General features: G+C 42.4%; 1 protein-coding gene across 1 annotated transcript in view; it reads right to left on the bottom strand.

Annotated features, from left to right (window-relative positions):
- The window catches only part of NDST2 (N-deacetylase and N-sulfotransferase 2), a 215,884-nt gene that overhangs the window by 46,674 nt on the left and 156,213 nt on the right, over positions 1 to 12,997 (bottom strand). The window contains exons 3-4 of the mRNA XM_077259240.1: positions 12,116 to 12,203; positions 9,572 to 9,726 (exon numbers count right to left, since the gene is read on the bottom strand). Coding sequence (XP_077115355.1) covers positions 9,572 to 9,726; positions 12,116 to 12,203 — 243 coding nt within the window. The remainder of the gene's footprint in view (positions 1 to 9,571; positions 9,727 to 12,115; positions 12,204 to 12,997) is intronic.

Below are 12,997 nucleotides of genomic sequence, written 5' to 3'. Positions count from 1 at the left end.
GAGTATCTCGATTTAAAGGGAACCTGTCACACCCCCCCCCCCCCCCCCCCCCCGGGCGTATGAAACTAAAAGAGCCACCTTGTGCAGCAGTAATGCTGCATTCTGACAAGGTGGCTCTTTTAGTTCTGGGTGCTGTAACTGCAGAAATAATCAGTTTTATAATTTGTCCAAAATACCTGGTCTTCAGACCTGGAGGCAGTCTTTTCCTCCCTGGTTTCCACGCCACACAGCTGTCACTCACATCTTCTTGGCGCCGCCTCCTCCTCACCGCTGTTTTCAAAATAGCCGGCGCCTGCGCTCTTTTCCCCTGCCTGGTGCAGGCGCAGTGAGCGCTGGCCGTCTGACCTCACATGCAGTCCATCTGACTGCGCCTGTGCGGCCGCCCTGCCTGTGATTCCCAGCCCCGCAGTGACTTATGATTTATTCACATTGCGGGGCTGGGATTCACAGGCAGGGCGGCCGCACAGGCGCAGTCAGCTGGGCTGCATATGAGGAAAGACGGGCAGCGCTCACTGCGCCTGCACCAGGCAGGGGAAAAGAGCGCAGGCTATTTTGAAAACAGCGGCGAGGAGGAGGCGACGCCCGGCGCCAAGAAGATGTGAGTGACAGCTGTGTGCTGTCTGAAGCAGGGGGGAAACGCCGGCCTCCAGGACTGAGGACCAGGTATTTCAGACAAATTATAACACTGATTATTTCTCTAGTTACAGCACCCAGAACTAAAAGAGCCACCTTGTCAGAATGCAGCATTACTGCTGCACAAGGTGGCTCTTTTAGTTTCATACGCCTGGGGGGGGGGGGGGGGTGACAGGTTCCCTTTAAAGTGTAGCTATCATTAGGAAAAAAGTTTCTTTTATGTTACAGGTAATGATAGTCCAAGAAGGTTGTTCCAGCTGCAGAGGGTTACAGTAAGACTTTGAATTGATTATAATTAAAACTTCATAATTCAATAGAAATAAATAGTAGAAAAAAATGTTACAAATCCAAACAAGGATCCTTAATCGTGGCATTAAACACAGTCACTTGGATTAGGGTAAGTTTACACAGGGCGTTTTTTTATGCTAATGTTCAGCTAATTTTTACAGTACAAAGTTTAAGAGATTTCAGAAATCTCATGCACACACATCAGGATTTTGTGCTTTGCAGCGTGTTTTTGACAGAGCATGTTACTTCTTTCAGCATTTTTGCAGCATTTTTAACCCATTGACTTGAATGGATGGCGTGAGCTCTCAGCTTTGATCGGGGCTATACAGTTTATCTCCGGTCACTGGTGTCGGCTAATGGGACTACTGCTCCCATCATCCGACACCTGAGGCCGCTTAATAACAGTGAGAGCAGGAGCGGATGATGGGAGTATTTATCAGCAGCTCCTGCGCTGTAAATAAATAATTTTTTTTAAAAAACCTACGTGGGTTCCCCCTATTTTTTGATAACTAGCCAGGCAAAATTCACAGCTGGGGAATGCAACCCTCAGCTGTCAGCTTCAGCAAGGCAGGTTATCCAGAATAGAGGGGTCCCCATGCTGTTTTTTTAATTATTTAAATACATTTAATTTAAATAAAAACTGCATGGGGTTCACCCCATTTTTGACAACCAGCCTTGCTAAAGCAGACAGCTGCTGGCTGGTATTCTCAGGCTGTTAAGGGGCCATGGATATCAGTCCCCCCACAACCTAAAAATAGCAGCCAGCAGCTGCCCAGAAAAGGCACATCTATTAGATGCGCCAATTCTGGCGCTTTGCCCGGCTCTTCCCACTTGCCCTGTAGCAGTGGCAAGTGGGGTTCCTATTTGTGGAGATAATGTCACCTTTGTATTGTCTGGTGACATCAAGCCCACGGATTAGTAATGGAGAGGAATCTATAAGACACCTATCCATTACTAATCCGATAGTTACTGGGTAAATAAACACAGCTAGAATAAAGTCTTTTATTAGAAATAAAACAAAACACAGTTTTCCATTTTATTTAAAAATAAACACATACTCACCTAATGCCTATTCCATAAAAGCCCTCGTTCTCCCGTAATAAACCAAAAATAAAAAACAACAATATCTCTCACCTATCCATCGTTCTGTCGCCATAATCCATGTCTGAGGGATAAATAGTTTTCAACCAGGACGGTTTTCAACCTGGACCTCGGTGAGAACCCCGCTACCACAGTGAGAAAGTCGCATGGTGCAGAGTTCTCCATGAGAATGTCACTGCGGTGAATTTCAACTGCGGTGAGCTCGCCTCTGCACCGTGTGACTTTCTCAATAAAACAGCAGTTTGAAATTTTCACTACGCAACATCCACTGCTGCTTGTTTCTGGAAAGCTCCCATGGAGTCTAAATCGTCACGACACCTGTAGGTAAATTCGCAAAGGGGTATAATTTCCAAAATGGGGTCATTTAAAGGGAACCTGTCACCTCGTTTAACCGCTATAAGATGCGGCCACTGGCTTTCGGGGCTTATCTAAAGCATTCTGTAATGCTACAAATAAGCCCCCGGTCCGACCAGAAAGGGAAGAAAAACAAGTCTTATTATACTCACCAGGGGAATTCCGGTCCGATGGGTGTCGCAGGTCCGGGTCCAGGACCTCCCATCTTCATGCAATGTCGTCATCCTGCTTGCTTCATGTCATGCTCCTGCGCAGGAGTACTGATCTGCCCTGTTTGAGGGCAGAGCAAAGTACTGCAATGCGCAGGCGTCGGGAAAGGTCAGAGGCCTCAACAGGACAGATAAAGTACGCCTGCGCAGGAGCGCGACACGAAGCAAGCAGGATGACGACATTGCATGAAGATAGGAGGCGCCAGACCCAGACCTGCGACACCCATCGGACTGCCCCCCCCAGGTGAGTATAATAGAACTTGTTTATCTTCTCTTTCAGGTCGGATCTGGGGCTTATCTGCAGCATTACAGAATGCTGTAGATAAGGCAGTGGCCGCATCTTAGGGTATGTGCACACGCTGCAGATTTTTCTGCGGATAAGCAGCGGATTGGCCGCTGCAGATTCGCAGCAGTTTTCCAAGCGTTTACAGTACCATGTAAACATATGGAAAACTAAATCCGCAGTGCACATGCTGCGGAAAAAAACGTGCGGAAAAAAACGTGCAGAAACGCTGCGTTGATTATTCCGGAGCCTGTCAATTCTTTGTGAGGATTCCGCAGCGGTTTAAACCTGCTCCTTAATAGGAATCTGCAGGTGTAAAACCGCAGGTGAAATCCGCACAAAAACTGCAAAAAAAACAGTGGTAAATCCGCAGTAAGTCCACAGTACGGATTTCCTGTGGATTTACAAAAATCAGTCTGGAAAAATCTGCAAGACTTTCCGCAACGTGTACACATAGCCTTAAAGCGGCAAAACAAGGTGACAGGGTCCCGTTAAGGGGGGAATCTGTTCTTCAAGCATTTAAGGTGCTCCGTATATGGAGTTCGCAAACTATTTTTGAAAAATCTGCGCTCCAGGATGCATCCTGTATAACAGGACTGCTTACAATACGTCAAGACTCAGGAGCGAAGGAGCGCTATTTGTCAATAGTGCTCAGTCCCTCCAGAGTCTCGCCGTATGGCTAAGCACTACTGTACAGCCACATTTGAGGTATTTCTACATTCAGCAGAAATTGTGGGACAAATTTTGGTGCCATTTTTACCCCTTTCCCCGTGTGAAAATGTAAAATCTGGGGCTAAAACAAAATTTTGGTAATAAAAATGTACCGTAATTATTTTTTCATCATTGCCCAACGGTATAAAATTCTGTGACTCACATGAGGTGTCAGAGGTGTCAATATGACACCCTAGATGAATTCATTGAGAAACATAGTTTGTAAAATGTGGTCTCTTATGGGGGGTTCTGCTGTTCTGGAACCTCATGGGCTCTACCAATGTGACATGGCATGCTCAAACCAGTATAGCAAAATGTGGGTGTGTTAATATACCTCACTACTGCCACTTTCTCCGAGATTCAGGGCTACGGAGCGTCAGAACGAGACCCCAATGGCTTATATTGTAACAGACACTTCTGGCTCACACAGAGCAATTCAGATTGTCTGAAGTGTGGCGACGTCACTGAAAAGAGGAGCAGAACCTGGAGAACATGGTCACATCCGTTCACATCTAAATAATAATCAGCCTCTAGAAAACGCCAAGAAAAAGTGTCCTCGTTTCCTGTAGCAGCCAAGGTCGATGAATGGTTTTCCCGCTCTGGTTACTAGGTAGAAACAAGGCCACGTTCCCTCTTCTCATACATTAGGCCAGAACAGCATATTCTTAATGTTGCATGTTCACATTGTATTATTAGGGTGATGGTAAGGGCACGTATAATACTGGCACTTATTGTGCACTGAAGGATTCTTTTTCCGTGTTGTAATTTTTTATCTCTATTCTTTAGTTATTGCTTTTATTAGATTGTAAGTCTTACAAAAGTCACCTCAATCTACTTGTTCTTTGCCTTTTGCAGCAGTTATTTTTCTATATAGCGGCATTAGAGTTTTATAAAATGACTCATTGCAGCCTCCATAAATGAAGGCATTAATGAGTCTCATAAAAAGAAGTCATTTCTTTTGAAGTCCCTATAGTGCATAATGAACGTAATCTATTCTTGGGCTTCTGCAAATGGTCTTATTCCTTCTTGTTCTTTAGCCTGGTAAAGAATCTGTGACCCAAATTAGAGTACTTGTTTTCAATAGGGTCTTTGTATTAATCTGAAATAGTAGCACAATTACAGAATTAACACAAGAACTTTACAATGTGTATTTTTTATAAGGATTTGCAGCAGAATTTAAAGACTGATGCTCAGATTTCTGTGGCATATATGCCCACGGGTTCACATGAGGAATAGTCCTACTGTCATTTAGTAATTGTAATCCAATGGTTTTCCATACGCAAAATCTACTATTCTGTGCACTGACGGACAGAGACAGAAGCGGGCCCCTGTGCAAGAATAATATATTGGACCTTTGCAGCCCAATTTCTGCTAAAAATGTAAATTTTACCTGCTTGGGAGGTATAAATGGGCCCCCTTACCTCTTGGGCCCCTGTGCGGCCGCACAGGTTGCACCAATGATATGTCCGCCCCTGATTCTGTGTATTTACTCCCTGTTGTATTACGTGATTGGGGTATCTGATCTATCTATCTATCTGATCTACCTAAAAATGTATGAAAAGAGTCACAGTATGTTTCCCACAGAAAAGTAACCAGTTGACCTCTTTCTGAAAAAAAGTAAACTTTAGTCAGCTGGCTCAGTTCATGGTAAAACACAAAAAAGACGCAACAACGAAAACTTATTTTACTTACGTTCCCCTGATAGAGCGCTGCTCAGGGGACAACTGTGACGTCACTTTGACAGTTTATCCAATGTAGAGAGCACGAGCTTCGGGGGCTCAGTGACTGGCTGCAGAGCTGTCCATGCAATGTCACCATTGTAGACAAACAGCTGAATCCAGGAAGGATAAACAAAATGTAAGGTTTTTTTGTTTAACCCCTTAGTGACGGAGCCAAATTTTTGAAATCTGACCAGTGTCACTTTATGTGGTAATGACTCTGCAACGCTTCAACAAATCCAAGTGATTTTGAGATTGTTTTTTCGTGACACATTATACTTTATGATAATGGTAAATTTAGGTCAATATGTTTTGTGTTTATTTATAAAAAATATCAAAAATTTGAGAAAAATGTTAAAAAATTTCCAATTTTCAAACTTTGGATGATTATCCCTTTAATCCAGATAGCCATACCATAGCAAACCATTAATAAGCAACATTTCCCACATGTCGGCTTTACATCAGCACCATGTGTAAAATGTTATTTTATTTTGCTAGCATTTTAGGAGGATTAAAAATGTAGCTGCAATTTTTCATTTTTTCAAGGAAATTGTCAAAATTTATTTTTTTAGAGACTTATCCATGTTTGAAGTGTCTTTAGGGGTCTCATATATTGGGAAACCCCCAAACGTGATACCATTTTTAAATCAGCACCCCCTGACATATTGAAAACTGCAGTCAGGTAGTTTATTAACTCTTCAGGTGCTTTACAGGAATTAATGCAAAGAGGCAAGACAGAAATGAAAATGTGTATTTTTATCACCTAAATGTCGCTAACTTCTGAACAGATTACTACAGCCGTTAGATTCTTAGGCCACTATTTTGTCGTGAATTGCCATGGCAAACATCAGGACTACAAAATCATGATCTGAGGGCACCAATTTGGATAAAGAGGAAGCCCCCACACTCTGTTAACCTTTTATAATGATGTAGTCACTATTGACAGCAGCATCTAAGGGGTTAAACAGATATGGACGGTGCAAACACTGAGCGTGGCTGATGCAGCAAGTTGTCAGCTATAGTGTCCAGCCAACAGCTGCTGGATTGTCACCTGTATGGGGAGATTGTCACATGTATGGGGATGCTAGTCTCTTATATTTCAGGTCAGTTAAAAGACGTATTGGCTGTCATTAAGGGGTTAAAAACCAAAAAAAAACAAACAGATTTTTCTGAAAGATGACAACCCCTTTAAATTTAGCCATATCACCTCCAATCAATGATCTGCAGATTGGGGAAGACACATCAGACAGAAAAGATCACCCACATGTGCAGGTGGGATGGAACGGTAGTCGCGGACACTCCCTACACTGCGCTCGGGCCTGGAATTAGATTTAGGATATATTCACACACAGCTGTTTGGAGACTTTTAAAAAGGGGTCATTCAAGAAGAAACATGCCTATTTTGGGGAGCTTTCTTTTATAAAGAGTTTGCTGAGAGGTTTTGAAGAGTTTTTCATGTAGCAATATTTGCAGCCTTTTGATTTGACAGTGCCCTGTTCGGAGCATTTCTATCAGTATCGGCTTCAAAAGAAGTTACCGTAAATGCGTATTTTTTTCTTACTATGCATTTTTCAAAAATCTCTTCCGGGAAAAAAAAGTTCAAACTCATTTTTTGAGAAGAACATTTAGGGAAGAGTATTATGAGTGTTTTTTGTCATGGATCCACTTAAAAACACAAACTGCCACTGTTTACACAGGACGATGTGCTGCCGAGAACGATGATCATTTGTGCAAACCAAAAGCACATTTCACCCGGCGAACAAGAGTTTTGCTTGTTCATTGGGTGATCAGCAGCCCATTTAGACTACACGATTATCGCGAGGCAAATGTTCTTAGAGACGCTCTTTCACAATTGTCATGCACTGAAAATACACTTCAAGTCAACTGATGGATGATGCAAACTACGATTAAACACTCTAAAAAAATGCACTAGATTTATCATCTTGTACGAGTCATTGTAATAAATTTGATGAATTGTAGACTGTCCCACTGAATTTTATGCTGTTTAAATAATAAAACTGCCCCAATGTGAAAGGGGTAATCTATGATTCTATTATTTTTGTTTATGCGGCCAAGAACCAACAGGCAGACAGTGGTCAACCACCTGCCTGGCAATGATTTCCTCAGTCTCAGAGCGGTTATGGACTGCTCTTACCAGCAATTCGACAGCTTCTCCTGACACAACATTGACAGAGCAGCGTCATTTCTTCCATTCTGTTTAGTGGACATTTAGTCAGTGATGGTATCACGCAGATTGGCAGCCGGCTCTCTATTACCTAACTGTAGGAGCCAGCTGTCAGTCCGTTTGATGCCTACAGGGATACCCTGTCGACAGATTACGCTGGAAGAAAGTACTGCACTGTTGACAAGAAGTGAAATGAAGACAAAAAAATTCCTGGCAGGAGTAGTTTGTGTAGTTAGCAACTTCAGCAGTCTCGTTTTATATTATGTGTATACAGCAGCCTCAGTGTCTCCTATGTGATGTATGGACAGCAGCTTCAGTGTCTCCTATGAGATATATAGAGAGTAGTACCAGTGTCTCCTATGTGATGTATACAGTAGTCTTGGTGTCTCCTATGTAATGTATATACAGTGATGAATACACCAGTTTCTGTGTATCCTATGTGACGTGCACAGTAGCCTCTGTCTCCGATGTGAAGTACACAGCAGTCTCAGTGTAACCTATGTGATGTACACAGTAGTCTCTCTCTTATGGGACATACACAGTAAACTTGGTGTCTCCTATGTGAGGTACACAGTGATCTTGGTGTAGCTCATGTGATATATATAGCTGTCTTGGTGTATCCATGTGAAGAATACAGCAGACCTCGCATTGCTTGCATTCTTACATGAGCAGTGATGAATTCCCAACTTTGAGGAACACACAGTGTAATAATATACATCTGTGTTCAGTACGACATACTGCTGCAAATTCTTTACAAAACTTATTGTAAAAGTTGCCTGCCCTCCAGACCAATGCAAACCTAGAAAATCATCATCCATACCATCTAACATCACACCTCACCTAACAGAAGCAGCCCCATCCATCACATTAGGGGCGAGGAAATAAAATGTTTGACCAAATATAGCATGGTGATTTTGTATGGCCTGTGAATAATGCTATAGATATCCAAATGGTCCTTGGCAACAAAAAAAAAAAAAAAAAAAAAAAAGGTTCTCCGCCCCTGGTTAATCTGAATGCCGCTCCTTTTTTGTTCATTTTGAATGCATTTGGAATTAATTTCAGAGAACCTCAGAAACGCGCCAGATGGGAGTACACGGTTTCCCATAGCAACCCAAGAATTAGCATGACTAGACTAATGAATACACTTTTCATTTTCTTAAAGTGCTTGATAAATGAACTTCATAATCCTCATTTAAATCAGACTCCTTCTGTAAGTGGAAAGCACCCTCAAGACTGCGGAGTACCAGGCTACCACATAGGGGGTAAGAGGAGACTCGTGTACAATTCCAGCTCTTAGATTTGTGGATTTTCATTAAGTTCTTATGATATTAGCAGGCAAGTGAAAGGCATTACTTTATACTAGTAACTTGGCAGAACTTGGGGAAAAAAAACAATTTTTGCAGTTCAAGCTTGACCCACTACACAAATCACTGGTAAAAAGAACGTGTTGAAATTGTGCATAAATAGAAATGGAAATTTTAAACTATGGCCTGTACATTATGTCCTGCAGATTATTCAGACCGGGGTTGGTTGATTGGGAATTGAAAACTACATGACATAGTTGCTTGATCCTCATGAGTTACAATGGCAACCTTCTGTAATACAGAGCTGGATATATCTCATGAGTAGAGAACAAACGACCTCAGGCTTTAGGATCCAAGCACAGGAGTGTTTCCGGATTTAAATCTTGACATCACAGAGAATCTGCAAATTTTCAAGAAACCTAAAGATCACAGATCAGCCCTGAAATGATTTTCTGCATAGAGCCAGAGCGCCCAACCAGACTAGATAAAAGCCACCATAAATTTGCCACCGCTCAGCTTCTCCCATGCCGTATCTGGCTTAAAAAGGCAAAAGAAAACAACAACTAAAATCACAAACAAGATCTCAATATAGTTCACTTGGATCTGTTTCTTATTAGTTATGACATCTGTAAAATCCAGCTTTCAACATAGCATCGATACCCTCAGTCCTTAGCGATCGGTGCTTACGGTATTGATGCTCCACAGACTGTAGATCCTTCTCCGAAACCTGCATGGAATAAAAGCTTTCATCGGAATTTAAAACAGGAAGAGGAGCGGGTCATTACCAGGGCAAACTGCTTGTTGAGTTTCATCTGCTCTGCGAGGACAGTGACGTTATGGAACAAGTGAGGCTGCATGTGGCTCCACATATGAGGGAACCACCAGAACTCCTTCCTGTGCATGAGGAGCATGTCGTCCCCCTCGTCTTCCTCATCGGTGCCTGGAGAGAAGGACAGCACAGTGGAGTGTCACCGGGAGGCAGACAGCACGCACATCCCAGAATAGGCAGCTCTACAGAGCACACAATCAACAGCATTTTCTGTCTTGGGGCATGTTCACATGTTGAGTATTTGCAACATATTTCTGCACCAAAATGAGAAGTGTTGGCAGGAAAAACTGCTGTTATTTATGCTTTTTTGTTACATTTGTACTTGCTCATTTTTTCTTTTTAAAAAAAAGAATCACAGCTTGGGTATACGAGATTTTAGAAATCTCATCTATTTTGCAAAAAACAAAACAAAAACCCAACACATGTTAAAACAGTGCATGTGAATGTACCCTTCGTGGCAGAAATAAAATCAATAGAGAGACTTTATGACAAATATTGGTGCCTGATATTTGCCCTGCCCTGAGCCAAATACGTGCAGAGGGCATAGTCACACATTGCCTTTTTTCTGCATTTTTCACCCAAATTAATTGGAAGAAAAATGCATAAAAAAGCATATTTTATGAAGCAAAACACGCATATTTTATGCAACATTTTTACTAACACACAGATTTATCTGCTGCAAATACTGAATGTGTGCACGGACCCTTAAAGAGAACATTCTGTTAATAAATGCTTGCAAATCCCTAAAATAATTTAGAACTCTTCCTTGTGTCCTTCCTCCGCTTTTCCTCCTGACATATGGGCGTTACTTATAGATGCCTGCACATAACACGGTCATGGGCAGTAGTGTCTGCACAGCGACACAGCACATGGTTACATCAAAGTGACACTTCTTTGGGCAGTGCAGCTCGTCCGGTCAATAACGTGGTCTCAACGTGCCTCAACTATACAAGGGGCAGAGCGGAAATCTGTACTGCACAACTGTGGCAATCCGTGTAAGGCTTTGCCAACCAGTTTTTGACCCCACTCTGATCTTTGGACACTGTCAGGGCGTTTAGCGACATACCCTAGTGTCAGATGGCGGTATTTGTGAGCTGGAGTGGGTCTAAAACATGGAGACATCTCATTTATGCTCTAGCTTACAAATACTTGTAAATTGATTACATGCACACATTGCCGTGCTGCCCACGTTAAGCAGGGGTAAGACTATGAGAAGATTGGTACAAGCTAACACTTTTTCACAACCCTGCCCTCCACTAGTCAGCATCACATTGTGGGAACCTACCCTTACAGCATGTGGGGCATGCCCAACTGAGGGAGGAATACTAAGCCCAGTTATCAATTTATTCCTACATTTTCAAGAAGTAACAACAAAATGTACAGTTCTAAGAAAAGAGTTGAAAGTAAATAAACTTTGGATTCTTTTTTACGTATATTGTAAACCCCCAATTGCCCTGCAGATCAGAAGAAGTGGTGGGAACCGGGACCTGAGAGGACAAAGATAGCTAAAAAAAATACTGTTCAGGATGATGGAGCTCAGGAGCCAGAACTGCTGAGCTCCTGCCTAAGTGCATGCAAAGGCGGACGTCTATGGGGTCTGCACACCGGTCTGTGTGCACTCGGGCAGGAGGAGTCCAATTCTGAACAGGAGTTTGAGTGATCTGTGGCGAGTCCTCACCGATCGGCAGCATATTTTAGGGAGTACAAAATATAAAAATAGCCTCCAAAAATAGCCTCCAAATTTAGTTACACACTAAGAATTACACAAAATACACAATTTACTGAAACAGATATGCTGGGAGAGTGGGCAAGCCACTATGTAAGGGCTATCCACTATTTATGATGCCATAATGCAAACGTTTTCATACTTTATGTTTCAACTCTCCGCGGTTTCTACTTGCAGTCATTCAAGGAACCTCCAGACCATTGTAGTCTATGGCCCATGTGGCTGCAGTAAAGCATATCTGTGCATGCTGGTAACAGAACCTCAGGCAAGAGGACAATCCTCAATACCAAGAAAAGAAAATGGAAGAAAAAAATATATCTAGGCTAAAAACAGATTAGGAAAAATATATATCTGGTTTTAATTTGTAGAAAACAAATCTAGGCAATACATTTCTTTCAGAATGTCCCTTTTATTGACTCAACAATCTTAATTTTTTGTATAAAAGTCACTATATACTGTCTGAAGTAATGCGATTTGTGATTTCTCTCAGGAGGCCTGGGAAGTCCTGATACCTATAGGAGAGCACACACATTATGAAGCAGTCCCTATAGGTTATCATGTGGATGAAGGAAGGGAACAGCAGACATTGTGGTGGCTCTGAATGTTCCCATACTGCTCTCGCTTGGAAAAGCGCAGAAGTTTATTAATTTTCCCAGACATCTGGATGCATTAAAGCTAGTTTTACTACTATGCTCAGTTATAAACTCCCCCATTACAATAACAGGCAGCCAGTTTGGGGTGGCCGTAATGAAAGCTGCGGAGACGTCACCGTACCTGTGTGGTAGAACTTCCCAGAAAAACCCAAGTTAAAAGTGAAATTCGGTACCAGCGTTCGTAGCTTGCTCTGAGTGTTCAGCAAAGCCTGGAATGAAGAGAAATACAAGTCAGCATTACCAAAGAACGCCAAGACATCGGCCAGACGGACGATTCATCACATTCTGACACTGCAATCAAGACCAGCAGAGATGGCATTACAGCTGAGGAGGAGAACCTGCGATGGGAAGGGGGCGAGGGCTCTGATTTAGGAATGGGCTAACAGAAACTCTACTTTCCTGTACAGTATACATATTTTGCATCCTTCTCATATTCCTTCCACAGATAGAAAATGTTTGTAAATGTGCTTTTTTTCCCCCCTTAAATATCACACTATGTGTCCCAGAGCGATGAGTTTTACTTTTATCAAACTAAATTTAAAAGGGGCTATCACCAGGTTTCTTGTGCACCATCTGAGAGCAGCAGGATTCCAGCCATGTGTCACTTACTGAGCAGCTTGATGCCATTTTAATAAAAGCACTTATTTGCTGCAGATCTAGCAGTTCTCTAATGCTGAGCCCTGCATATCCCCGCCCACACCCGATTGGCAGCTCTCTGTGTGCACAGCTGCCAATCAGTGGTGGAGGCGGGGTTATACAGAGCTCATGAATATACTTGACTACCTGGCAGCATGGTCACTAGTCCTCTAATGATAATCTGCTGATACCACAGTGAATTTATCAAAACTACAGCAAGCAGCCCAGAAAGTGACATCAATGGAATCAGGGTCACTGTCTCTACATAATGGAACCCTAAGATTAGGTGGCAAAACCTGGTTTCTCTTTAATTTGATAATGTCTAGAAGCAAAAAAAAAAAAAAAAAAAAAACAACCCAGCAGCATC

Source organism: Ranitomeya variabilis, chromosome 4 (genome assembly GCF_051348905.1).
Source record: "Ranitomeya variabilis isolate aRanVar5 chromosome 4, aRanVar5.hap1, whole genome shotgun sequence".
Classification (NCBI taxonomy): domain Eukaryota; kingdom Metazoa; phylum Chordata; class Amphibia; order Anura; family Dendrobatidae; genus Ranitomeya; species Ranitomeya variabilis.
The sequence above is the reverse complement of the archived record's forward strand: the minus strand, read 5'-3'. Positions and strand labels throughout refer to the sequence as shown.